Source organism: Stigmatopora nigra, unplaced genomic scaffold (genome assembly GCF_051989575.1).
Source record: "Stigmatopora nigra isolate UIUO_SnigA unplaced genomic scaffold, RoL_Snig_1.1 HiC_scaffold_27, whole genome shotgun sequence".
In the NCBI taxonomy this organism is placed as follows: Eukaryota; Metazoa; Chordata; class Actinopteri; order Syngnathiformes; family Syngnathidae; genus Stigmatopora; species Stigmatopora nigra.
The window spans coordinates 2,068,795-2,093,885 of record NW_027551606.1 but is presented as its reverse complement, the minus strand read 5'-3'; the positions used below and the strand labels follow the sequence as shown (position 1 = coordinate 2,093,885).

The 25,091-nt window shown below is 38.6% G+C and overlaps 1 protein-coding gene across 1 annotated transcript in view; it reads left to right on the top strand.

Annotated features, from left to right (window-relative positions):
- Window positions 1-24,829, top strand: part of nkd1 (NKD inhibitor of WNT signaling pathway 1) — a 33,509-nt gene extending 8,680 nt beyond the window's left edge. The window contains exons 4-10 of the mRNA XM_077711721.1: window positions 14,293-14,344; window positions 17,052-17,158; window positions 17,248-17,343; window positions 19,416-19,560; window positions 21,522-21,597; window positions 21,763-21,896; window positions 23,395-24,829. Of these exons, the coding sequence (XP_077567847.1) occupies window positions 14,293-14,344; window positions 17,052-17,158; window positions 17,248-17,343; window positions 19,416-19,560; window positions 21,522-21,597; window positions 21,763-21,896; window positions 23,395-23,921 (1,137 nt within the window). The 3' untranslated portion in view covers window positions 23,922-24,829. The remainder of the gene's footprint in view (window positions 1-14,292; window positions 14,345-17,051; window positions 17,159-17,247; window positions 17,344-19,415; window positions 19,561-21,521; window positions 21,598-21,762; window positions 21,897-23,394) is intronic.
- Window positions 24,830-25,091: the final 262 nt, after the last annotated feature.

Below are 25,091 nucleotides of genomic sequence, written 5' to 3'. Positions count from 1 at the left end.
TTGGCCACCGTAGCCTTGCTCAGGAAATGTAAAAATAAAATGAAGTTTGTTTTTTTTCAACATTTTTACAAGTTCAGTTATTGTCATTTCTTTAAGCATACGCCATATGTTAATAATAATGCCTTGCGTGTGTACTGAGTGTGTTCTGTTTGTTCGGTCTGGAGTCGGATATCCGGATGCACACCACAGATCAAAGTCTTCTTGGAATGTGTGTGGAATCTCTGGGGATTAGCGGCTAGTATTGTGCTTTGTCCTTCCCAAACACACACAAATTTTGCTTGAGGACCGCATTTTTATCATCTTCACGGTTATACACACCAGACCTCATGACCAGTTATGGGTGCATTAGTTCGAGAAGAGGGTTCCGGGGTACAAAACGGGGTTGAGTGGCATCCCCGTGGTGGCGCCGCTGCCGCCGAGATCCTCTCAGCCTCGCGTGTGCACGCTCGTTGGTGCGCGTTTTAATCACCCACTTAAAAGGCTGCGCTCAAGTGGGTGTTTAAGTGTTTAAACCCTGAATAATGTTTGTTTATCGCATTCACTCCCCCAACCCATTTTCCCAGCCCTTGTGGATTATGCTCTGGCCCGTAATGTAAACGCGGAATAATTTCATTTTCTGCGCTGTTAAGTGTCTTCCTAATAGGACAAGATCGGAAAATATTCGTTGTTGGGGTGCCTATTGGCGTTTGTTATGTTTGTGTTGTAAAAAAAAATGTCGAATATTGATAAAAATGTTCCTGTGGGTTGCTTAAATCAACTGAATTAAACTCCAGAGAGAGCTAGATTTTTCTTATGCTAACTGTTGAACAATGGAAGGATTATTGAAATTTCCCTGCAGCGCTGAAATGATGTTCATTAAAAAAATAGTTTTAAATTCTTTTTTACATGTATTGCAGTTTAAAAATTGTCATTAGAATAAAAGCCATTTTTGTTATACTACAGTTCTGTAATTTGACCTAAATACGTTGAAAGATCACAAAGATAAATTGCTGTTGTTGCTTCAAACAATGGATAATGATGTAGCCACAAAATGAAAGGTAATCATTTTGAATCATGACATCAAGATATAATTAGATGGATAATTATGGTGACAGTTAATAAGGTTGGGCGAAAACAATCTTGTTCTTTCACATTGACAATTCTTTAGTTTAAACATTAGAAGAAAGAAGAAAACAATCTTGTTTATTGTTTTGGGAGATTCAAAAAAGACCATTTACCTTTTGTTTCTTAACATTAACATAATAGGTGGCCTAAAAATTATGATTATTTTGTATTTTAGGCTGTTTAGCTTCACTGTTTACGGAATGTAATGACTGCCTAAAAACCAATCAACAAGAAACTGTTTTTAAAGGACTCAATCTGTCAATCTAGCCCTGTTTTCATCTCCACATGCTTATGATTAAATGTGGTCACCAATTTTTTCCCTACCGATTTCTATCTTAAAATCACCCAGCCTTTTGTTGGCAATCATTTTATAAATCTATTCTCGACCCATGAATGGTAATTTAATAAAAGTCTGTGAAGCTTGTCACATCCCTTGTCTTCCACACAAATACATAAAATAGCCTTAAAAGTAATGACTGGAAAGTTTTAAGCATATGTACTTATACTTACCTCACCATATTTACACGCATATAAGCCTCACCCTTAAAATTGTTGAATTTTTTTCTAGTTTTTTTCTTGACTTTCATTCATGGACGTAAAAATTAATTTTGTCCAGCGTTTTATCTGTTTATCTTTTCTCTTTTTTGAAATAAATGATCGTATCGGCCGCATTGTTTTGTCATGGTGTCATGGTGTCATGGTGTTATGGCGTCATGGTGTTCGGGTGTTAGGGTGTCATGGTGTTATGGTGTTATGGTGGTAGGTGCTAGGTGTCATGGTGTTATGGTTTTTCGTCTTTTTCACCTTGCAGTTTCGTGCATTTCCTTTTCTTATGCGCATATAAGCCGTGCCCACTTTTCAGTCATTTTTTTGTCTGACAAATGAGGCTTATATGCGAGTAAATACGTTAATCATTTGACATTCCCATTATGCCAGATACACTTTTTTTTGCAAACCTTTCAAGCCACACACCTTCTTTCCCAACACAACAAAGATAGTGTGCACCCCCCACTGAACACACCCTGAGAGAAAGTCAGAACAAAGGATCACAGTTGATAAATCCTGGCTCTTTTATCGGGATATGGGGTGCCTCCATGCGTGCACTCTGCAGGTTCCGTAAACTCAGCTGGAGTATTTATCCTCCTCGTGTGAGAGAGTGCCGGTGGTGACCAAAGCCAAAAGGCCACCTGAAGCAGAGCGAATCCAGGAAGCAGGCATAGGTAAACAGAGCCTTGAGAGCATTGTGATGGTGTTTCCAAAAGGGGCTCTTTGGCTTTTCCTGTGCCTCTACGTCTCTCAACTGTGTGCTATAAGGGAATCTTTTCTGGAAGAGAGAAAAGACAAACAAACTGTCCTTTGTCACTGTGTTTATTCTCCGCGGGTGCCCAAGGGAGGACCTTCACCATGTGGACACACAAGAAGATCTTTCAATTCATTCTCTTCTTCAAAAGTCGTCTATAGCAGCAATAACGAGTTGCCATAGCTGGCTTAGTGTTTTACTTATGTACCACATATTGAAGTTAATGAGAAGGAATGGGCAACTTTATGTTCTACACTAAGAGTTGATTTCAATATTGGGTAGATAGATGGGTTTTATTGTTTGTTGAAGGTGTTAGTTGTCCATATCCTCATTTTTGAGCCCTTTTGAGCAGTCGTTTTCTTATTTATTTTCTATCTGTGTATTTAATTTGTGTACTTGAAGTTGTTTGAACTATAAAAGTTTAAAGAAGTGGAAAGGAAAATGAAACGGGAATTATTCTCTTTTTTTACCATTTTGGTTTTTAATAACAAAATAGAAAAACATTGTTAATATGCTTTATTTCATCATTTGTATTTCGCAATTCTTTTGAAATAGAAAGGGGAAAAATAGTAAAGATTTTTCTCTTTTTAAACTACAATCAACAAAAAATGACAAAAAGCTCATTGTATCTTTGAATTATTATAAATTAGCTCAAAATAGAAATAGCCTTTGACCTTGGAATTCACAGCCAATGAAATTGCAGATTTTTTCTTTTTATTGGCTACATCACGTGTCGTTAGGCAGAATTAGTGAGGTGCGTTCTTGTTGCTTTCTGGCCCAAATATACAGGCAATGGATCCATTGGACTTATTCTTAAGATCAATTTCATCTGTTCAAACTTGTGACAACGCTTGTTATTTATATATTTTTAATCACATTGAAGTGCGTAATTCTACAAATTTGTTACCCGAAGAAAAATGTGTGTGAGGTTTAATGACATGTTGCATTCGCAGTCAGTTCTTCAAGTTCATTATATAGACAAGCCATTAATTCCAGGCTAGCTATGAATAGAAACGAGCCGTTTGCAAATGGGCGCGTTGCATACAGTACTTCCAGTCTATTTCTGACGCCTGCGTTTACTCGCCAAGCTCGGGCTCTCTTTGTAATTAGAGATTTTAGGTGTGCCGTTAAAAGGTCAGATGCGAGGGATGTTTATAGAGGTGGCGGCTGGCAGGAAGTCTTGCAACACCACTGTGGACACTGTTGGGAAAAACAAGACTTTTGCCAACTTGGCACTCATTTGTCAAACATGAACACTTGAGAGGTTTACAAGGTGTAGGAAATGTGAGTTAAGATAAGACGAACTGCTAGTAAATCACGGTAAATCATTTAGCAAATTTAATCGCATCATATCACTTGCTGCTTTGAAGGAACTTGATTTGTTTTTGTTTTTATACAGAAGAACTGAATTTCTTCAGTGTTGGATGAGTCCAATCTGTAGGGTTTTAAGATTGTTTAGTCATTGGATGCAATTGATGGGGTTGCCTTGAAATGGAGGAACACGGTGTTCAGTTACTGCCGTACTCGATGTTTGATTGTTTCATTTTTGTGGCCCGGAAGTGTGTATAACCAAAGACGTTGTGTACAGTCAGCGTTTAAAGGAACATTTTGACAATTAGAAAAGAATTAGATTCACAAAAAGCAAAACTAAGTTACGATTTTGCCTGTAAATACCTAGCAAAATGCCACTTTAGCCTTGGCACATGTCAGATTTTTATCCACTTACTTGATTCTCATCTATCTAATAACGTAGATAACGAGATGATCAATTCATTTTTTGGCCTGTCCATTATGTCTACAGGTACCGTATTTTCACGACTACAAGCCGCACTTAAAAGTTTTAAATTTTCTCCAAAATAGACAGTGCGCCGTATAATCCAGTGCGCCTTATATATGAAAAAAAAAACAGAAAACCAAAAACGAAAAACCACCACTGTCGGATGTTAAAAAAAACAAACGCCTTGAACTGAAACAATACTGTTAAATATGCAGATGCCATCTTAGTTTACAACATCTTCCACCATATAGCTCCTCCCCCACTGCAAGATTTCATACAAAAAAATCCAAAACATCAACAATGGCTGGCTCTGAGGTGACTGTGTAGTGAGTGCTCCATATCTGGATGTCAATAGCAATTACCGTCTTTTCGCGACTATAAGGCGCACTTAAAAGTCTTAAATTTTCTCCAAAATAGACTGCGCCTTATAATACAGTGCTCCTTAAATATGGAAAAATGTCATTCATTGAGGGTGCGCCTTATAATGCGGTGCGCCTTATAGTCGTGAAAACACGGTAGTTAAACATGGCACAATCAAGGACTTAAATCGGGCTGATTTTACAAAAGATCTGATAGGCGGTGGTAAAACAGTAAGTATTTTAAAGAGAAAATCCTCTTCCTTTGACACTGACAAGTCAGCCAAGTGTTTTCTTTTATCTGTGTAACGTTGAAGTACGTGTCACTTCCTCGGTGCCCTTGCGTTAAGACTTCCTTGTTGTGGCACTCAACTCTGGCGTCAGTCGAATGGCTAATTGTGAGGGCCCTCCAGACTCGTCTAATCGCGCTCAGCGAAACTTAAACATCGAGGGAAATAAGGGTGACTGCCACCAAGTCGTCTGGGCTTTTAGAATTCGTGCTGCTTTCCATTAGTGAATGTGACACAAGGAAGTGCGGCGCTTAAAAGGAGGACGGTTCCGGAGACTATTCATTTCCTTTCGAAGAAATCCAAGCGCATGCTAACAAGCTTGGGCGAAATAAATGTGTCATTTGACCCGTATTTTTAGTTTTGTCATTTTCTTAAGAAAGCATCCCTGTGAATGTTCTGATTACCGTAATTTTCGTAATTTTTCACTATTGGCAGTTCATTTTCGTAAGCATTTGTGCTCCTAAGTATGGCAAAGGGGTGCTGGAACCTAGCTAACCAATGTGTTTATGTTTAAAAGTTTAGTACTGTTGAGTGAATCAGTCGAATTACTGCCTCCGCAGAAAATATTTTCTTGCTTGTGTGGGAAATGGCTGTGTTGTGGTTTATCAAAATATGCTGCTGCCATAAATGGTAATTGCAGTGCTTGTATGTTTTTCAAGCGTCATTAAAGGCATCTACATTAAACTAACAGGTGGAGCCCACCACCCCTTAACGGGATGACTTGCTTGCAAAAGAAACACAATAAAAGTCAGTCTTTGCAGGTGTAAAAGTTGACTAAATGGGTCATTAAATTGTTGGCCTGCTTCACACATGAAACGCTAATATGGGGGTGAGGAGAGTGGGTGGGGATTACTCCAGATCAGCATGTTTGCAAGGCGTTGAAATGAGGGCTATAAAGATGTGGTAATAATCCACTTGGAGATCTCAGGTTTTGTGAGCTTCAAGTGAATCGTTGCGTTTTAACAACATTTCAGTTTTTAATTCCAGGAGTTGGATGGTTATCAAACAGGACATCAGGTGATAATTTAGAGGTTTCACAAGAGTACTTTGCTTTGGATCAAGCTACATCCATGCTCAGATGGAAAATTGCATTGATTATGTAATCAGGCAGTGCTCAATTTTAGTGATCAAAAGTAGAAGAATCTCAGCTTTCCAATGACATGCCAACTATTTCACTGCTACGTTGCATCTCTTGAGTTGGATGACGTTAGCTGATTTACTTGTCTTCTGTTAGCCAGGGGTGTCAAACTTCCTTTGGTCTGCGGGCCGAATACAGCTTAATTTGAGATCAAGCGGTCCGGACCAGTAATAAACTCATTGCAAAATTACATAGAACTAACAATAAGCCCACTTATTTCCTTTGTATTAGTCACTAATACTAATAATTAGTGCAAAGAATGAGTAATTATCAAAATGTTTATTAACAGAATTTTCCTTTTACATTATGAACAATATATTATGAACAAGAGAATAACATAAGAACATAAATAAAGTATGTGCAATTTTAACAACACTTTTGCACAGTGAAACATATATTTAAGTGTGTTGTACATAAAACTGATCACTGCTATCATGTTGTCTGCACGTACTAAAACACTGCGCCCCTAGCGGATAATACAAGAACTAAAATTTTTAAAGAAAATTCATTTTTTTTATACAATGCAGCTTTCTTCCCCGGGCCGCACCAAACCGCCAGACGGGCCGGATCCGGCCCGTCTGGCCGTATGTTTGACACCACTGCGCTAGACCGTGGACTTCTAAAATGATAAAGATCCTTAAGGAGAATGCTAACAACTTTTGGGGTGAATGCATCCACAATGTAAACATGCTCAAACATGATGAATGCCAAGCTTGACTAGAAACGCCGCCTCTGTTGAAGTTCTTTGTAGAGAAACCTGTCAAATGACCTGTATAGTGTTGGTAACACTTGAGGCATGCACAACCTCTGGTATTGCTTACTGTGCATGCTGTAATCACAGTAAAGCTTCCTCAGAACTACCCGCCTGACAGTGGACGCGGGCTCTGTGGCTATAATTTGTTTCCCGAGGTGCAGGAAGCAAGACGGGTGTGCCATGACGGAAAGGAAGTCAAGCGTTTGGCTGCAAAGTCTGTCTGAGAGAAGGTGTCTGTCTCAGATGGGCAAATGGCTATCGGCACTCTTCTTTGGTGGGCTCACAGCAGGGGTCGGAAACACGGTGCTCCCGGGCCACATGTGGCTCTTTCATCATTCATTTGTTGCTCCCGGTGTCTTTTGAAAAAGAGACAGTATTTTTGGAGAAAAGTGCAGAGTTATAGCCTTGAAAGCAAGACGTTCCTGTCTGATTTATTCATTTAGCCTATGGAACGGTCTTGCCAATCTCAAGTGTCTAACCCAGGTGTTTCCAAACTCTATTTCATTCCAACCCAACAGGACGATCTATAATCGATGTACCGTATTTTCACGACTATAAGGCGCACTTAAAAATATTAAATTTTCTCCAAAATAGACAGCGCACCTTATAACCCAGTGCGCCTTATAACCCAGTGCGCCTTATATATGGAAAAAAAATGAAAGCCAAAAACGAAAAACCACCACTGCCGGATATTAAAAAAAAAAAATACACAAACGCCTGAACTGAAACAATACTGTTAAATATGCAGATGCCATCTTAGTTTACAAAATCTTCCATCATATAGCTCCTCCCCCACTGCAAGATTTTATACAAAAACATCTAAAACATCAACAATGGCTGGCTCTAGAGGTGACTGTGTAGTGAGTGCTTCATACCTGGAAGTCAATAGCAATTACCGTATTTTCACGACTATAAGGCGCACTTAAAAGTCTTAAATTTTCTCCAAAATAGACAGTGCGCCTTATAATACAGTGCGCCTTATAATACAGTGCGCCTTATAATACAGTGCGCCTTATAATACAGTGCGCCTTATAATACAGTGCACCTTATAATACAGTGTGCCTTATATATGGAAAAAATGTCATTCATTGAGGGTGCGCCTTATAATGCAGTGCGCCTTATAGTCATGAAAATTCGGTAATTAATTGATTACATTTAGTTGATGGTTGTTTTACCGTTGGGTTAAACGTTCTGTGCTGGATGAATTGGATCACCAACCAAGACCCACAATAGCCCTTGAGAACCGGTTGGACCAGAACCCTGCTCCAACCTTGTAGATTGGTCAATTTTTGGAGTGTTGTTGGAAATACATGTCATTTTCCCATTAAAAGAATAGTAGATACCACCATTATTTGTACATTATCCTTGTGCACACTGTAACTGAGGTTCCGGTTTTGCTTGTTTATTTAAACAAGACTAATTAAATACGCTTCAGTTCAATTTTAGTAAGAAATTATCATAGTTTGCACATTCTCTAATGGTTCATTGGTAAAAGGACAGACATGGTGGTAATTATTAAATGCTGACAAAACAGTAAAATGGAAGCACAATGAGTCTATTCACAAAGGAGCGTAATATTACAACTTAATGAGTTGCAGTGAATAAGCCTTGCTTAATATAAAAAATACCATAAATGTGCATGTAGTTGCACTTTGTTTTTGTTGTTGACATTATTAGAATAGTTCATGGCATACCATAATGAAAATATGAGAACTTTCAGAGAATGCAGCCAAATAAAGGGGGTCTAATTGACTTATTTTAGACAAATCAATTTGCCTGTAAGTATTATAATGAAGATGTTAATTGAAAGAGTTGAGACCCTTTGGGAATGGGCGGTCCTTAGGCAGCATTCATACTGTATGGCGTCCTTTTTTCACCCAACAATAATTGACAGACAGCAGTGAAAATAGCCTCAAAACCGTTTATAAAAAATAAATAAAAACTTGATCCATGGCTGTCTGTTTTGTATGAACTAACATCTAACTACATTTTCGCTGTCTTCTTAAACAGGTTTAACAGACAGTAATAAAAAGCGTAAATAACAGATTTATCTTTGGGACGGCGAAGCAACACGGAGACATTTATTTGCAATAACGATCAGTCTCCCCCTCCCTGTGCGCACAGCTTGCGTCAGGTTTGCTTTGCAACGTATTTATCCGAGATCGTTATTTCATGTGTGGAAAACGGATCCGCTTTGAAGACCCAAGTCAGGCTGTGCTGGCTCATATCAAAACCCTCTATCTTGGCCTCATCTCAGGGAGCACTCCAGGGTGGGAAAGGAAAATGTTTAATGACGGTGGTTTGTTTTTATTTTCATGCTGGGAATTGGGAGAATGGCTGCTGTATTGGGGTCTTGGCCTTTTCAAAGTGTGGCCACTTGCCATTGATGGTGAAAGGGAAGACCCATTTCCTCCCTAAAAGTTTGCTGTACAGTAACAATACAGCTTAGACACAGTCTTTATACACTAATTAAATCATGAGAATATTGTCAGAGTATTCACAGATAAATCATCAAGACTCACACTGACCCATAAGTATTGGAATTGTCCAAAAAAAATATGTTTTTAACGGTTTGTTGACCCTTGTTTCCCTCTGGGCTTGCCTTCCTCATTTGACCAATTGCTCGTGATTGATAATCAGCCATTGTCTGTCTATTTAAACCCCGTGTGTTTGTTAGTCTTTGTTGGATCGTCTGCGTTGTTTGTACCATGCCAAATTTCCATGCCAAGTTCCTTGTTGCCCCATGTCTTTCACCTGGGGGTTGATTTTGTTATTTGATTTCTAAATCCTTGTTGTTTTCTAAACACCCTGCCTTAAGTAATTAAGGTTTTGTGAGAGCATTTCATTGCACCAGTCCACTGCCTGCTTCCCTATATTTGGGCTATCGAATTCAGTACAGTAGTTCTCAGGTGATAGTGGGACTTTAATTCTAAAGAGCAGTTTTCGCATTGTGAAATAAGGAATTTTGGCTCTAACCCAAACCCTTGACTATAAGGCGCACTTAAAAGTCTTAAATTTTCTCCAAAATAGACAGTGCGCCTTATAATACAGTGCACCTTATAATACAGTGCACCTTATAATACAGTGTGCCTTATATATGGAAAAAATGTCATTCATTGAGGGTGCGCCTTATAATGCAGTGCGCCTTATAGTCATGAAAATTCGGTAATTAATTGATTACATTTAGTTGATGGTTGTTTTACCGTTGGGTTAAACGTTCTGTGCTGGATGAATTGGATCACCAACCAAGACCCACAATAGCCCTTGAGAACCGGTTGGACCTGCCTTAAGTAATTAAGGTTTTGTGAGAGCATTTCATTGCACCAGTCCACTGCCTGCTTCCCTATATTTGGGCTATCGAATTCAGTACAGTAGTTCTCAGGTGATAGTGGGACTTTAATTCTAAAGAGCAGTTTTCGCATTGTGAATTAAGGAATTTTGGCTCTAACCCAAACCCTTGACTATAAGGCGCACTTAAATGTCTTAAATTTTCTCCAAAATAGACAGTGCGCCTTATAATCCAGTGCGCCTTATATATGGAAAAAAACAGAAAACCAAAATCGAAAAAACACCACTGTCGGATATTTAAAAAACAAAAACACCTGAACTGAAACAATACTGTTAAATATGCAGATGCCATCATAGTTTACAAAATCTTCCATCATGTAGCTCCTCCCCCACTGCAAGATTTTATACAAAAAAATCCAAAACATCAACAATGGCTGGCTCGTGAGTGCTCCATACCTGGAAGTCAATAGCAATTACCGTATTTTCACGACTATGAGGGGCACTTAAAAGTCTTAAATTTTCTCCAAAATGGACAGTGCGCCTTATAATACAGTGCGCCTTATATATGGAAAAATGTCATTCATTGAGGGGTGCGCCTTATAATGCGGTGCGCCTTATAGTCGTGAAAATACGGTATAAAATGTCGGCAAATAGACAAATTGCAACCTGATCAGCTGTAAATCACAACATGAGTTAGTACCCATTGACCTACATTATTTTGGCACCACATCACATAACCACCACAGTCCTGAAGGTGTTTCCTCCTGCTGGTTGAGGAGCCAAGCAGGAAGAATCCGCTCAGTGGAAGCCCAAATAGAATTTTTCCTGGGTTTTGAGGGCGCTCCAGTAGCCGCCGTCGCCAAAGATCCAGAGGCTTGCATTGCCTGGGACTCTGGCGCTTGATCAGGGGAAGCTGTCGTCGGCTGCATAAATTGTCAGCTTGTGTGGCGGCTCGCCGAGGCAGAAAGCAAGCAGACCAAAGAGGCCCTGTGGGACTTTCCCACAATCACATACAAGTACATATTAGGTATAATTTAATGTAGCCTTATGCTTTCAAACACGAGGAAATATGCCAGTAAGTCCATGTTGCCAGTGCCAAAGTTTACATGGTGCCAAAGCCTAATTCCTTGTCGCCAAGAACTTGAATTTCTTTAGTTCCTCCATTCTCTAGGCAGGCAAAATATTAAAAAAACATCATGAAAAAGTACCTCAAGATCATTACATTTGGACTAATATCTTGAGAATAGACATTTTTGTAGATATACCATAAAAACAAAGCAAAATAAATAGATGATTGATAGTTACTTGTAGTTTTAATTGTGAATAACATTAAATGTGATGGAATCCTTGACTCCATTATGTGTATAACTGGTCAAATTTGCCAAATACTTTACACCTGAAAGCCAAGCTAAACAACCCAGACCAGTGAAGCATGTTGTAAAAGGGCTGGCACACAAAATTCTATGCAACACTTAGCCATAAATCACTTTGCCGAAGGAATTTGAGTAGGATTCTGCAGCAACTCGGTATAGCTCTGACAACCATGTCTGCTGAGCATTTTGTCTGCACGTTTAAACATCATGTCTGGAAAATTGGTTTTGCTGGATGCGACTGTTTGTACAGAGACATTGTTGGATTATGCCCAGAATCTTGCATCAAGTGCCCACAGAAACTTTGGATCATGTGCCGTAGTCTACCATCAGGGGAGTTTAAAGACAGCTTTACTTTATTTTTGGAGGAATTCTTGTGTGTATTTTGCAGTCTGTGTTCTACAGTGTTTCGACCATTTTTTTTTAAAGATTGACCTGCCAGCCAGTTGTGGGTTAGCCATAAAAATACAGTACCGTATTTTCACGACTATAAGGCGCACTGCATTACAAGGCGCACCCTCAATGAATGACATTTTTTCCATATATAAAGCGCACTGTATTATAAGGCGCACTGTCTATTTTGGAGAAAATTGAAGACTTTTAAGTGCGCCTTATAGTCGTGAAAATACGGTAATTGCTATTGAATTCCAGGTATGAAGTACTCACTACTTTACAGTCACCTCTAGAGCCAGCCATTGTTGATGTTTTGGATTTTTTTGTATAAAATCTTGCAGTGGGGGAGGAGCTATATGATGGAAGATTTTGTAAACTAAGATGGCATCTGCATATTTAACAGTATTGTTTCAGTTCAGGCGTTTGTGCTTTTTTAATATCCGACAGTGGTGATTTTTCCTTTTTGTTTTTCTTTTTTTCCATATATAAGGCGCACTGGATTATAAGGCACCCTGTGTATTGTGGAGAAAATCTAAGACTTTTATGTGCGCCTTATAGTCGTGAAAATACGGTATTTAAATACCCATGTTTCTTGTTGGTTTACTACAGTCCCTAATAGTACCATGGTTGAATCCAATATTGTCAGCTGCTGTTAATAAGAACTGGACTGAGTCAGTTGATAATGTGATTGAATAGGAGTACTTTTAACAAGTGTTTTCAAATATTTAAATGTGAATACTGCTTACTCATGGAAAAAAATCTGCTAGTCTGAAATACAACATGAATAGAAAAGCCCAAAAAATGACATTTGATTCAGCGGTCTTACAAAACCAATTTTAAGACATCAAAGATTTAAAACAAGGAGAACGATTACCGCACTAAACAAAGCAACTCTCTTGCAAAATAGGAGATGAAAAGATTTTGAAATGGCTTCTGGGTGAGTTTAAAAATAAAAGCCAGTTTTTTGTGTCAACGTTTCCAATGTTAGCAAAAGCTATGTCGTCTCAATTTTCTTTTTGGTGATCAAGCTGTTGTGATTGGCTAAATATACCCATGATTTAGGAGCTAAAGTAGTATTACAGGTACTTCTGCTATATATTACAGTATCAGTATTACAGCACTACTACTGTGCTGTTTTTAAAAAAAAATCAATCGACAGTGTTCCAAAAAGTTGCTCGTAATGTTTAAGTACGTAATTGTGCATAAGTGGAAATGAGTATGTGTGTGGGTGTGTACGTTTTAGAGTAACAAAAGGACTAGGATATTTTCTTTTATCAAGGCTGACCAGAAGAATTCCAGGTGTCACCCATTGCATACTTAATAAAATGGCTTCCATCCATCACCAGAGACAACAAGCAATTAGAACATTCTTGTTTCTCCTGTTTCTCATGTTGTTACGTTAGTCTATTCATCTTCCGAAAACATAAATGTGGCCTTTATCTTAGTCTGTGAACGCTTACTCTGGGGACAGCCAATTAGTTACGTGATGAAGTAGGGAAGATAGAAAGGAAAACAAATCATCGGATAATTTTGGTGTTCTTAAAATGTGCTTTTTAAAATGATTTACAATGATTTTTAGCTAAAGATGGTAGGTGAGAAAATGTACTACCATTACAAAGTTTTTGGGTCACGTAGTACATTTGGTGTTTCCTTGAAAAGTCAAGCTTTGTGGAATGAAATGACCTGAAAAATGTATCCATAAAGACAGAATGCCTAATTACGAGTTCGAAATCATTACTTATTTGGATCTTTTGCCGAGAAAACGCACCTTATGGAGAAGTACTACTAATTTCGTCATACGCAGTTCATGGTATGATGACAATTAGACTTTTGTTGTTGATGATGAAGGAAAAAAGCCAATGTCAGATTATAAAATGAATAGATAATATAGTTATCGAGTTAAAAATAATGATTTAAAGAAAAAAAAATCCGGTATTCAAATTCGGAGTGGAGTTTGCATGTGGGTTTTCTCCGGGTACTCCGTTTTCCTCCCACATTCCAAAGACAAGCATGGTAGGCTGATTGGACACTCTAAATTATCTCTAAGTATGACTGTGATTGTCATAGTTGTCCGTCTTCTCATGCCCTGTGATTGGCTATTTACCGATTCAGGGCTCCCCTAGTGATGATAAAGCGGTTCAAAAAAATGAATGAATTTCTTGAGATCACCTAGTGAAATTTTTGCTCCACACTTACACGTGGCGTTGGGATTTTGTGGGCGTTCCTTTAAGAAAATATACCACGATCCTGGTCACTGGACTTAAAAAGTTTTACGAACCCCTGGTGTTCGCAGTAGCTTTGGCAAGACTGCCAGTATAGCATTGCGCGTTTCTGGCCCTACAATTATCTTCCCGTACTGATGCAAAACTCTGTTTGTGTAGGAATGTCTGACAGCCAGCGGTTGGATGTTGGGATGCCACTCGGTGTCGAAATGCCAGGCTGTGGATTTGCACTGTTTGTTTTTATGTGCCAGAAGGAGAGAGTTAGTTTTTAACGTTTTTCCCCCTGTTTCTCTCTTCCAGGACTCTATCAATGAATCCCAACGGATTGGTGATGAGCACTATCGCTTAGAAGGTAAGACATCATTAATTGCATTGATACAACGCTTTTGGTTCAAGCGGTAATGTTTCAGGAATATTGAAAATTCTTGAAGTTGTTCTTCCATTCCCATTATTGTTAAGGTTTTATCCCCATAAGCCCCCAAATTGGGTTGATGGACCCCCAGTTCTTTAATTAAAAGGGTTATCCTAGCTAGTGGTTGATGTCTAAGTGACCCAAATTTGAATTAGTATCAAATCAAAGTCCGACTTGAGTAACAGCTACTGACACTCACAATTATTCACTCAATTATCAGAGTTCAGATTGTTAAACTCTATTAATACACCTAATAATTTTGCCTAATTTCCACAAAGTTCAGGTTTGTAAACTACTGTAATGTATAATAGATTTTGTTATTTATTTGTTTTATACATGTAGATACTTTATTTAGTTAGGCCAAAAAAAGACTAGTCTTGTTTTGTGTTTTTTTACAGTTGTTGAGGGATCAAAAAACACAAAAATACGTTGTTTTTGACCTAAAGTTGTTTTGCCACGTTTTTTTTTTATGAGAAAAAAATCATTTTGTAAAAAATCTATGCTAATTAAAGACCTAGAAACATTCTTTTTCTGGTCAATAAACCATCTACTTTTTTCCTTTTAGTTCCTTAAATCATCACATAACAGCATTATATTGGCCTTAACTAGTCAATTTAAACACTCCTAAATAACCAACAAAAAAACTGCCTCGAAAACAGCAGGTCGTTGGTTAAAAAGTTCCAACACCTGGAAACAGTCTCGAATATAATTTTAAAAAAAGGAATAAACCATCTAATTTAAAACCAGTCGAGAAGTAACCCAAGACGATAAATACTTTTTGTTTACATGTACGCTGGCTAGCAATTACCCTTGGCCGCTAAGAAAAACCTCCAAAAAAGACGGATTAACTCCCTTGATCACCAGATGAAGAAAATATGACTTTTCCTACCCACAAAGGCAAAGTCATCCTACTCATCCCCATGCATTTAGCTTTGGAATTGGGACAGTCGGCAGCAGATATGTTATAACACAGTAGTCAAGCTGGATGAGCACTAGGTAGCATGGCAGCGTTCCCAACCTGCCAAGTTTCCGTGATTGCCCTCGCCGTGCCCCTCGGAGCCAATCCCGCGGCAGTTTTTCTACCGTATGCACTTCTAAAGCGAGGAGGTGGTGGTGGTGGTGCTGATGGTGGGGGGGATGGGGGGGCTTGGTTCAGTGATCCCACATTACTGTTTCTCCTCCCGGCGTTTCATTAGCTATCTCGCCACCATATTGGGCCTGCCACCGAACAGATTTGCCCCTCGTGCTTACGATCAAACAGCGTCAGCCCCGCCTCTTTCAATCTCTAGAAGAAGAAAAAAAGAAAAAAACTTCCCCGGGATGTTCCCTTTCATTTCCGGCCCCCCCTCGACACGACGGGGATGATCAGAAGGCTCTGCTTTGATCCGCTTTCGGATGGCGCTGGAAGAAAGTGGGCCGTCTGTGGCGTTGTCTGTTGGCCCCGGCTGGCGAGCAAACAAACAGTGTTTCCGATTTGACTCGGCTTAATTAATTAGTGATTCTGTTTTTTTATTCCACGGGTTGCTGCTGGACTGATCTTCTTCCAGAAGGTTGGAGAATGACGACTTCAAAGTAGGGATGGGAGGAGTTGTTAAAAAGGGAGAGGGAGAAAAGGGGGTGTGGTTTTGCAGATGTGGCAAAAGTCGGTTGCTACTTGGGGAAAATATGGATTCGATGTCCAAAGGATTAACATATACATGTCTGGGGAATGACCGATTTATTGGGGGAAAATGGGCATTTCAGGGATTCAATTTGTAAACAAACATATTAAAAAGTCAAAAGCCTTTATTGTCATATAATAACTGCGTATAATGTTAAAATTAGTGATGCTGCTCAACAAAGTGCGTATTTCCCAATAAAAACACAAAAAAGTAAGGGCAAGGTCATTCTAAAATATTGTACAATCTAAGATATTGCCCCCAAAGTTATTGCACAAAAGGTCAGCATCTCAAAATAATTATTACCCTATTTTTTGGACAAAAAAAACACATTTTATATTTTCTTTTCTTTTAAGGTAAAGTAACATATTTACTATCATAATTGAATAATGAGTAAAGTCATTTATATACTTATATACAAAAGGTCAGCATGTCAAAATAATTATTTGCCATTTCTTTGGACAAAAAAACATTTTATATTTTCTTTTCTTTTAAAGTAAGGTAACATAGTTACTATCATAATTGAATAACGAGTAAAGTAATTTATATATCTATATAACAAAGAAGGTCAGCATGTCAAAATAATTATTTCCCTATTTTTTGACAAAAAAAAACACATTTTATATTTTCTTTCCTTTCAAAGTAAGGTGACATAGTTACTATCATAATTAAATAACGATCATTTTTCTACCTATTCCCAGAAGTTTAAAGTTTCAAATTTTATACAAAAAAATGTGATAATTATCATGATAACAATTTTGTTCTACTTGTAGTAGCATTTCATAGCAAGGTTACTCACTGAAGCCTATAATCATTTTGCCCCAGGTTCCATAACTAATGACAGTCTTATTAAGCCATTCATTGTGTCATTTTTGTGCAATTACAGCTATTTTGCGAGTATGGAACCCCTTTTTACAAGCAAAAGTTTATCCTCAGGTTATGACCGCACCCACCATTTTTTATACTTTATTCTTTTCATCTTTTTGTAGTGGCTCTGCCTCCAGAGAAGACAAACAGCTGCTGTTTAGATGACAAGATCATGCACGATCGTAACGTCCAATCCCCCTCGGGCGGGCACAAACAACTCCAATTTGAAGTGAGTTTGTCCAAAATGAATGGAACTTCCATTGAATGGCCATTGGCGGAAACAAGACCAGACTGATAATGCGCTATGTGGTGTTTTAGGAGCTGGAATGCGCTGTGTCCATGGAGGAAAACAACCGACAGGAATGGACATTTACCCTGTACGACTTTGACAACAATGGAAAAGTTACCAGAGAGGTACTAGTCTTCTACCCCAAAGGGTGGGCTTTAGGAGAAGAGATTTAGACTCTGAAGGCTCGAGGCTTTGATCAATGAAATAACAAGTAAATCAGACAAGCATCTGCCAAAATATCTCCTCCACCTTCACCAACATCTGGAATTTTCTTTTATTAATTAAGCCACAGACATAAAAGTTATCTTATTTCAGGAATAAAACATCAAAGTATGAGTGTGTACCTCCAGCAAGGCTCGAATACTTCAGGGGGAATGAGAGATGTTAACAAACAGCAAATATCTACGAGGCTCTCCTGTATTCTTGATATTTAATGAGACATATTTAAAGGAAAAGTAGTGGTTTTACACAGTAATTACATGATGAAAGCTTGTCAGAGTTTTCAAAAATAAATTAAGATAGATCCAAATTTTATCAGATCCGTTTTATATAACGTTTTATGACTCTGCATAGTTGAAACCGATAACGTAGTGGAAGATAACTAGGTGTGGGATTTATGCCTCAATGGAAAAAGGGGAAAACAATGGCTAAATTGACGTTAGCACGTGTTAGCATTTTGTGGATGTCTTTTGAAGTAAATTGGATTTAAGAATAATCAATTTACACAGTACTAAACCTATTGAGCAGATTTTTTTTAATTATTACTTTTATTTGGCGAAAAACTGCAATGGAAACACTGCTGCTTTTTTTATCTTAGAGGATAAATACATGAAGAAAACAGGCAGACTTAAAACTGTTTACAGTAATCCCTCAAAAAGTGCGGTTAATTTAGACCAGACGGAAAACCACGATGTAGGATCACCCCCATTATTACACTCAGAATACATGTTTTTGCGCCTATACAGACATACAAGTGCAATTATCGACAAGTTTATATTTATTAAATAGTACAGCTATAAGCATTATCAAAAGACTAATGTATTCATATCTAAATATAATGTATATACTTATGTAAATACTTTATAGACTGTACAAAATAGTTCATTTCTGCTTAATATAAATACCATTAAAAAAATATCAGGTTAATGGCAGTTTTACTCTAAGTCAGCCATAGGCAAGCTACGGCCCGTGGGCCACATACGGCCCATTAGGCTTTTTAATCCGGCCCGCCGACGTTGTCCAAATAGTGTTTTTTTTTCCCAAGATGGCGCTGTCACACGGAAGTCAGTGGCAATAGCTCTGTCCACTCTTAATTTGTTTTTGTGTTTTACAACCCCTCTATCTTTTTTAAATGACATTTTAATATTTCCTAATACATTCCTTTTTACTTGACTTTGTATTTTATACTTTTTAGTTTAATGATGAGGGATGAGTATGTTAATACTTTAGTCCTTTTTTTCAGTTTATGTTTCATATGTACTGTTAACGGATGCACTTTTTTATATGTATCGTATCTTGTGCTGACCCGGCCCATATGTCAATTTTTTAAAGTCTATGTGGCCCCCAGGACGAAAAGTTTGCCCACCCCTGGTCTAAGTCCTTTGTCTTCTTGGCATAGGTACATTGTCCATGATATCTGAGGGATTACTGTAATAAAATACAACATCACCCTGAGAAACAGCGAATAATTCTTATACATTTTTGGTCTATGTATGAATATGTGGCATAAATACCAGTTAAAACCACATTGCGACCAAAAAATTGGACAAAAAAGCAAGTCTGCTCTAAAGCCACCACATTGAGATAAAAAAGTGGACTGTCAAGAACCCTTCTCCAGACTTGTTTAGTCTTCTTTTCCTGCCGGGTAACCCGTGCTCGGTCTGTTGAGATCCAACAGAACACCCAGAAAGCGTTATGTTGTGTGCATGTGAAGCCTTTGCCGGTGGCAGCGAGACTCACGAGACGGCAAATTCTTTCTTCTCTCGCTCCTTTTCATGCCTTTTCGCGCTACAGGAGTTTTTCCATTGGTTGTCAAGGCCTGAAACGGAAGCCAGCACTCGTTCTGGCATTTTTGCCTCTTTTGTAGTAGGGATCCACTCACCATAGGTGTATAAGAGACCGTATAAATACACGTTAAGCTCATTTAAATTTCTTATGTGTAGAGTAGGCATCTTACTCTTTGTGAATATTCTTCCAGGACATCACAAGTCTTCTCCATACTATCTATGAGGTGGTGGATGCCTCCGTCAATCATTCGCCAAGCAGCAGTAAGACTTTGCGAGTCAAGTTGTCTGTATGTCCAGACTCGAGCCAGCGGTGGAGGAGTTGCACGCAGGGAACAGGTAGGCCTGCAGCAATTTTGTTAAAGTCTGCTTTGATGTGGGCCACTTTTGTTTCCTTCACATGGTCGTTATGTTGGCCCACCCATAGAAATATTTAACCTAACTAGCAGTTAAACATAGGCTCCTACGATCTATCGAAAACTAACAATCATCTTCCATACCGCCCATCCTTGAAAGGGAACCTTACCTTCAGGCAGCCTAGACCCTAGATTGGTCGCCAGTTAGTCGTAGGGCATGTAGAAAGACAGACAACCACACACTCACTATCACACCGAGTGGCAATCGAACCCAGACTACCCACACCAAAGTCAGGAAGGAGAATCACTGCACCATTGGGTGGGAAAACTAACTTATCAAATGAATCAAACTACCTCTGACTTTTGAAAGACGACCAATCGTTTTTATAATTTTTTCTTTATGATTAGTAAAAATAAATATGATTTTTTTTAACCCTTATTTCTCCATTTAAATAAATAGGAAATATTCCAATTTTTATCTCATATTTGTCCATTATACTATCTTTTCATGGTTTTATTAAACAATTGAGACCATTGTATATGTACATGCATACGTATATGTATATATTTATGTATGTGTATGTGTGTGTATGTATGTATGTATGTATGTATGTATGTATATATATATATATATATATATATATATATATATATATATATGTGTGTGTATGTGTGTATGTATGTATGTATGTATGTATGTATGTATATATATATATATATATATATATATATATATATATATATATATATGTATGTGTATATATATATGCATATGTATATATATATATATATATATATATATATATATATATATATATATATATATATATATATATATATATATATATATATATATATATATATATATATATATATATATATATATATATATATATATATATATATATATATATATATATATATATATATATATATATATATATATATATATATATATATATATATATATATATATATATATATATATATATATATATATATATATATATATATATATATATATATATATATATATATATATATATATATATATATATATATATATATGTATGTATGTGTATATATATATGCATATGTATATATATATATATATATACATATGCATATATATATACACATACATAAATATATACATATGCATATATATATACACATACATATATATATACACATACATAAATATATACATATGCATATATATATATACACATACATAAATATATACATATGCATATGATAAGCAAAATACAGAACATATTCACCATTTTCACTTTTTTATCAAAGGGCTACACAGTTTTTTGTTCATATTTAATTAAAAACATGATGCCCTTCCACATGATTCATTTACTATTGCGTGCCACACAAAATGATGGGAGGGGCCAAATTTGGAGACCGGGGCTGTCAGTTTGACACCTGTGACCTTTATAAGTGTATAGGAGGAAAAAAGAAGTCAGAAATTAGGCAACATTTACCTTTCCTTAGCACCCCTCATGAGTGGAAAAAGTAGCACAAAAATACCGACATCTGTATTTTTACCCGCTGCCATCTATCCTGTTGTTGCGGTTATAAATACGCCTCGAGAGATTCCGACATGGCCCGTTTGCCTTTTTGCTAATTCCAGCCCTCGTCAGATCTGCCGTCTTTATTGTTAAACTATTTCTCAAGTCTCTAAAAAACTACCCCCCCCCCCCCCCCCTATTTGATTTTTGAATATGCCGGGAGTTGAAAATAGAATAAATGAAGCATTGTTTTCTTTGTTTTTCCTCATTCTCTGTAAATCTTCAAAGAAAAAACCCAGAAACAAAGGTCGCTTTCTTCTCGTATGACTGTTATTGTCTACGCGTCATTATATGTGCACTCACTCTTTCTCGTTGATAATAGCCTTTTGGTCCACCCCCCCCCCCCCCCCCCCCCCTCACACAGATGCGTCCCACCCCAGAGACCGAAACGACAAGTGCGACCCCAAAAGTGCGGACAAGAAAAGTCGAGCGCTGATAAGGTATCCCTTTTTTTGTGTGTGTCAAAGTCATCATCTCGGAGAGAGTTTCCCAGATTTGTAAACCCCCGCCAACAATGTAAAGAAAGCATGGGATCGAGTGTTTGGTCCATGACAAAGCTCTTGCTAAATGAGTGCTCTGACCTCCCCCCAAAACCCCCGTAACAGGCGCCACCACAGTGACCAGCACAACCACGCCCAGCCCGGCTCTCAGCGCAACTGCGTAGACGAGAATCTCGAGCGACGGAACCACTACTTGGACCTGGCCGGCATTGAGAACTATACATCCCGCTTTGGAGCTGGTCAGTGGACGTATATGATCTATGGTTACTTAAGAAACAAATGTTCAATCAACTAGAGGGAAAAAAATCTCAACTAATGTCCAACAAATGTTTTCTTGTAATGTCAAATTCGTCTTTCTTAATACTAGAACATGGCCCCCAACTTTTCCCGAATTTCCCAAGTTTACCCGAACAAGTAATACAAACTCTAGAACTCCCGACAACCTTCCTAAACTCCGGAAATCCCCAAAAATGGTCACCTAAATATTTTCTGAACCAACCATTTTGAAAAAGTACCAAATTTCCAATTTAAATGCCTCGAAATTCACACCATCGTTAACGGTTCTGCATTTTACTACCACATTTTACTCAACTGCACTGTAAACCGGATAAATTCAGTAACTCAAATGCATTGTGAATCATCCATTTTGTTAATTGATTCATCTTGTGCCACTCCAGAGTGGCAATCGATTCAGAATCAATTGCATAAGTTGCCTCTCTCGCTTTAACATTTTCATTTTTGTTTCTTTCCATTGGTTTTGCACACAGGCGATTTAAAAAGTCAATTTTCTGGCGTGTATATATAACGAGCAAGTACTATAGTAGCCACCCCCCACATTTTGTGCGGTTTGCTCCAAAAAAGACCAAAAATAAACAACACCAAATCTCTTTTTACAGTGATATGAGCTTTTATTGCAGGGTGTCTGTGGCCACCAAAAAATCCCCAAATTAGATTTTCCAAAATGGAGGCATTAATTATCTTTAAACATGGCACATAATCCTTAAATCCACCCTTGAAAGACCCTAGAGATGTATCATCAATTAATTAAAGTGTGCATCATGTACTTTTCCCAATTAATATTTTTGCAAAAGATTTAAGTACCATCATTCAACAGTCAAAATCACACAAAAAACTAAAATAATATAAAAGTACCGTATTTTCACAACTGTAAGGCGCACTTAAAAGTCTTAAATTTTCTCCAAAATAGACAGTGCGCCTTATAATACAGTGCCCCTTATAATCCAGTGCGCCTTATATATGGAAAAAACAGAAAACCAAAATCGAAAAAACACCACTGTCGGATATTTAAAAAACAAAAACGGCTGAACTGACATAATACTGTTAAATTTGCAGATGCCATCTCAGTTTACAAAATCTTCCATCATATAGCTCCTCCCTCACTGCAAGATTTTATACAAAAAAAATCCAAAACCTCAACAATGGCTGGCTCTACAGTTGACTGTGTAATGAGTGCTTCATACCTGGAAGTCAATAGCAATTACCGTATTTTCACGACTATAAGGCGCACTTAAAAGTCTTACATTTTCTCCAAAATAGACAGTGCACCTTATAATTCAGTGCGCCTTATATATGGAAAAACTGTCATTCATTGAGGGTGCGCCTTATAATGTGGTGCGCCTTACAGTCATGAAAATACGGTACATGAAAGAAATGTTGAAAACACACCTCACACTAATGAACCACTGATTCTGTTTTTGTCCCACTCTGCAACTACAGAGCAGTCCAAGGCAGAACCCCAAAACCGTTCATCCAACCAAACCCGCTCGCGATCCCACGAACCAGAAAACGGCCACACCCACCATCCGCCAACCCTCCACCATCGCCGTTTGCAAGCCGTCGTCGACGCCACTCCCCTGGAAGGCAACCACCCCGGACGCAAGCGAGGCCAAGACTCTGGAAAAACGGTGGTACGCTCCCCCAAAACCCACAACCGCACCCCCGCAGCTCAACTCAGCAGCCGGGTGATGCGGAACAGGGGTGGCCCCGTCCCCCCGGCTCTCCCCAGCCAGACCCCACCTCACCAGTCATCTGCCCCTTACCGCAAACACAAACAACGCTCCAAGGACCACCAGGGTTGCCATGCACTTGGCGCCATTGTCGGACCCGGGTTGGAGAAGGAACAGGCCCGGGATCTTCCCGGGGTTCTGGTCTACGAAGGCCGGCTGGCGCAAGTGGTGCAACGGCACGAACACCACCACCACCATGAACATCACCATCACTACCACCATTTCTACCAGTCTTAAACGGCCACACCCACTTTGGGTTCCTTCACACTTATGAGCAACACTTGTACTTATCCTGCACGGCTGGCCTACTTTGGAATATTTTAGAACCTATTTTAGACATAGCCGGTTTGGCAGGTCGTTGGTGGCTTAGGCTGAGAGACCACTACAGTTACCCTCACTTCTACCACACCTAAGGACAAGTCCACCACCAATGCTACTACAACCTAATTGGGTACCCATGGGGTACTCCATAAACACAAGGAAGTCGAGTACACCGAAGCATTAGACCATCCCCAGTTTTAGGACCCTCTTGGAGCTACTTCAACCAGTCCTGAATCCAGACAAACTCTGAACTCTGGGAACTTTTCCTCCAAAGGGATGGATCGGTCAATGTAGTATGGACTTACTATCCCAAATACCCGTACAAGTATGATCTCTTCGATCAGTCTTTGGCGGCTATGCCATTTTTTTAAACCCTCCTTCGACACAAGAAGTGAGTTTTTAAGCCCAAAGGGGGACCCGTTCAGATCTTTTCGACTTAGAAAGGGCCTCCCTACTAGAGTACAACCACTTCCCACTCTGGGAGACCTTTCTAGACAAGTGGAAACTGGGACTGACACAGTAAGTTAGGGAAGTATCAGGGGACATGTCTTAGAATCAGTGTTATGGACAGATTAGACGATGGATCAAGGACCACAGTACTGAGGAGGGCGACGTCTGGGACCGTAGAAGGGTCCCCTGAGACCTAAAGTCTCAAAACCCATTTTTTTTTTACACAGATGTAGTGCTAATGGAATGTACTGAGGCCAACCAACCCAGGAGAACTTTTCTAGACCACTAAAACCAAGAGCCCGAAGTAGGACTGTGATGTAAAGATATTATGAAGGACTGTTCGTGTGTGTGTGTGGGTGGGTGGGTGGGTTTGGGTGGGTCGGTTGGATGGGTGGGTGTGTGTGTGTGTGTGTGTGTGTGTGTGTGTGTGTGTGTGTGTGTGTGTGTGTGTGTGTGTGTGTGTGTGTGTGTGTGTGTGTGTGTGTGTGTGTGTGTGTGTGTGTTCACCACCGTCTGTCAGAAAAAACACTTTGTGGCCGTGCAAGTATTTAAAGTGGAAAATGAAGAATCCAATTTGAGTATCCCTTAATGGTGAAGGTAAGGTTGGAAAAAAAACCCACATTTGCTGCTACCTCT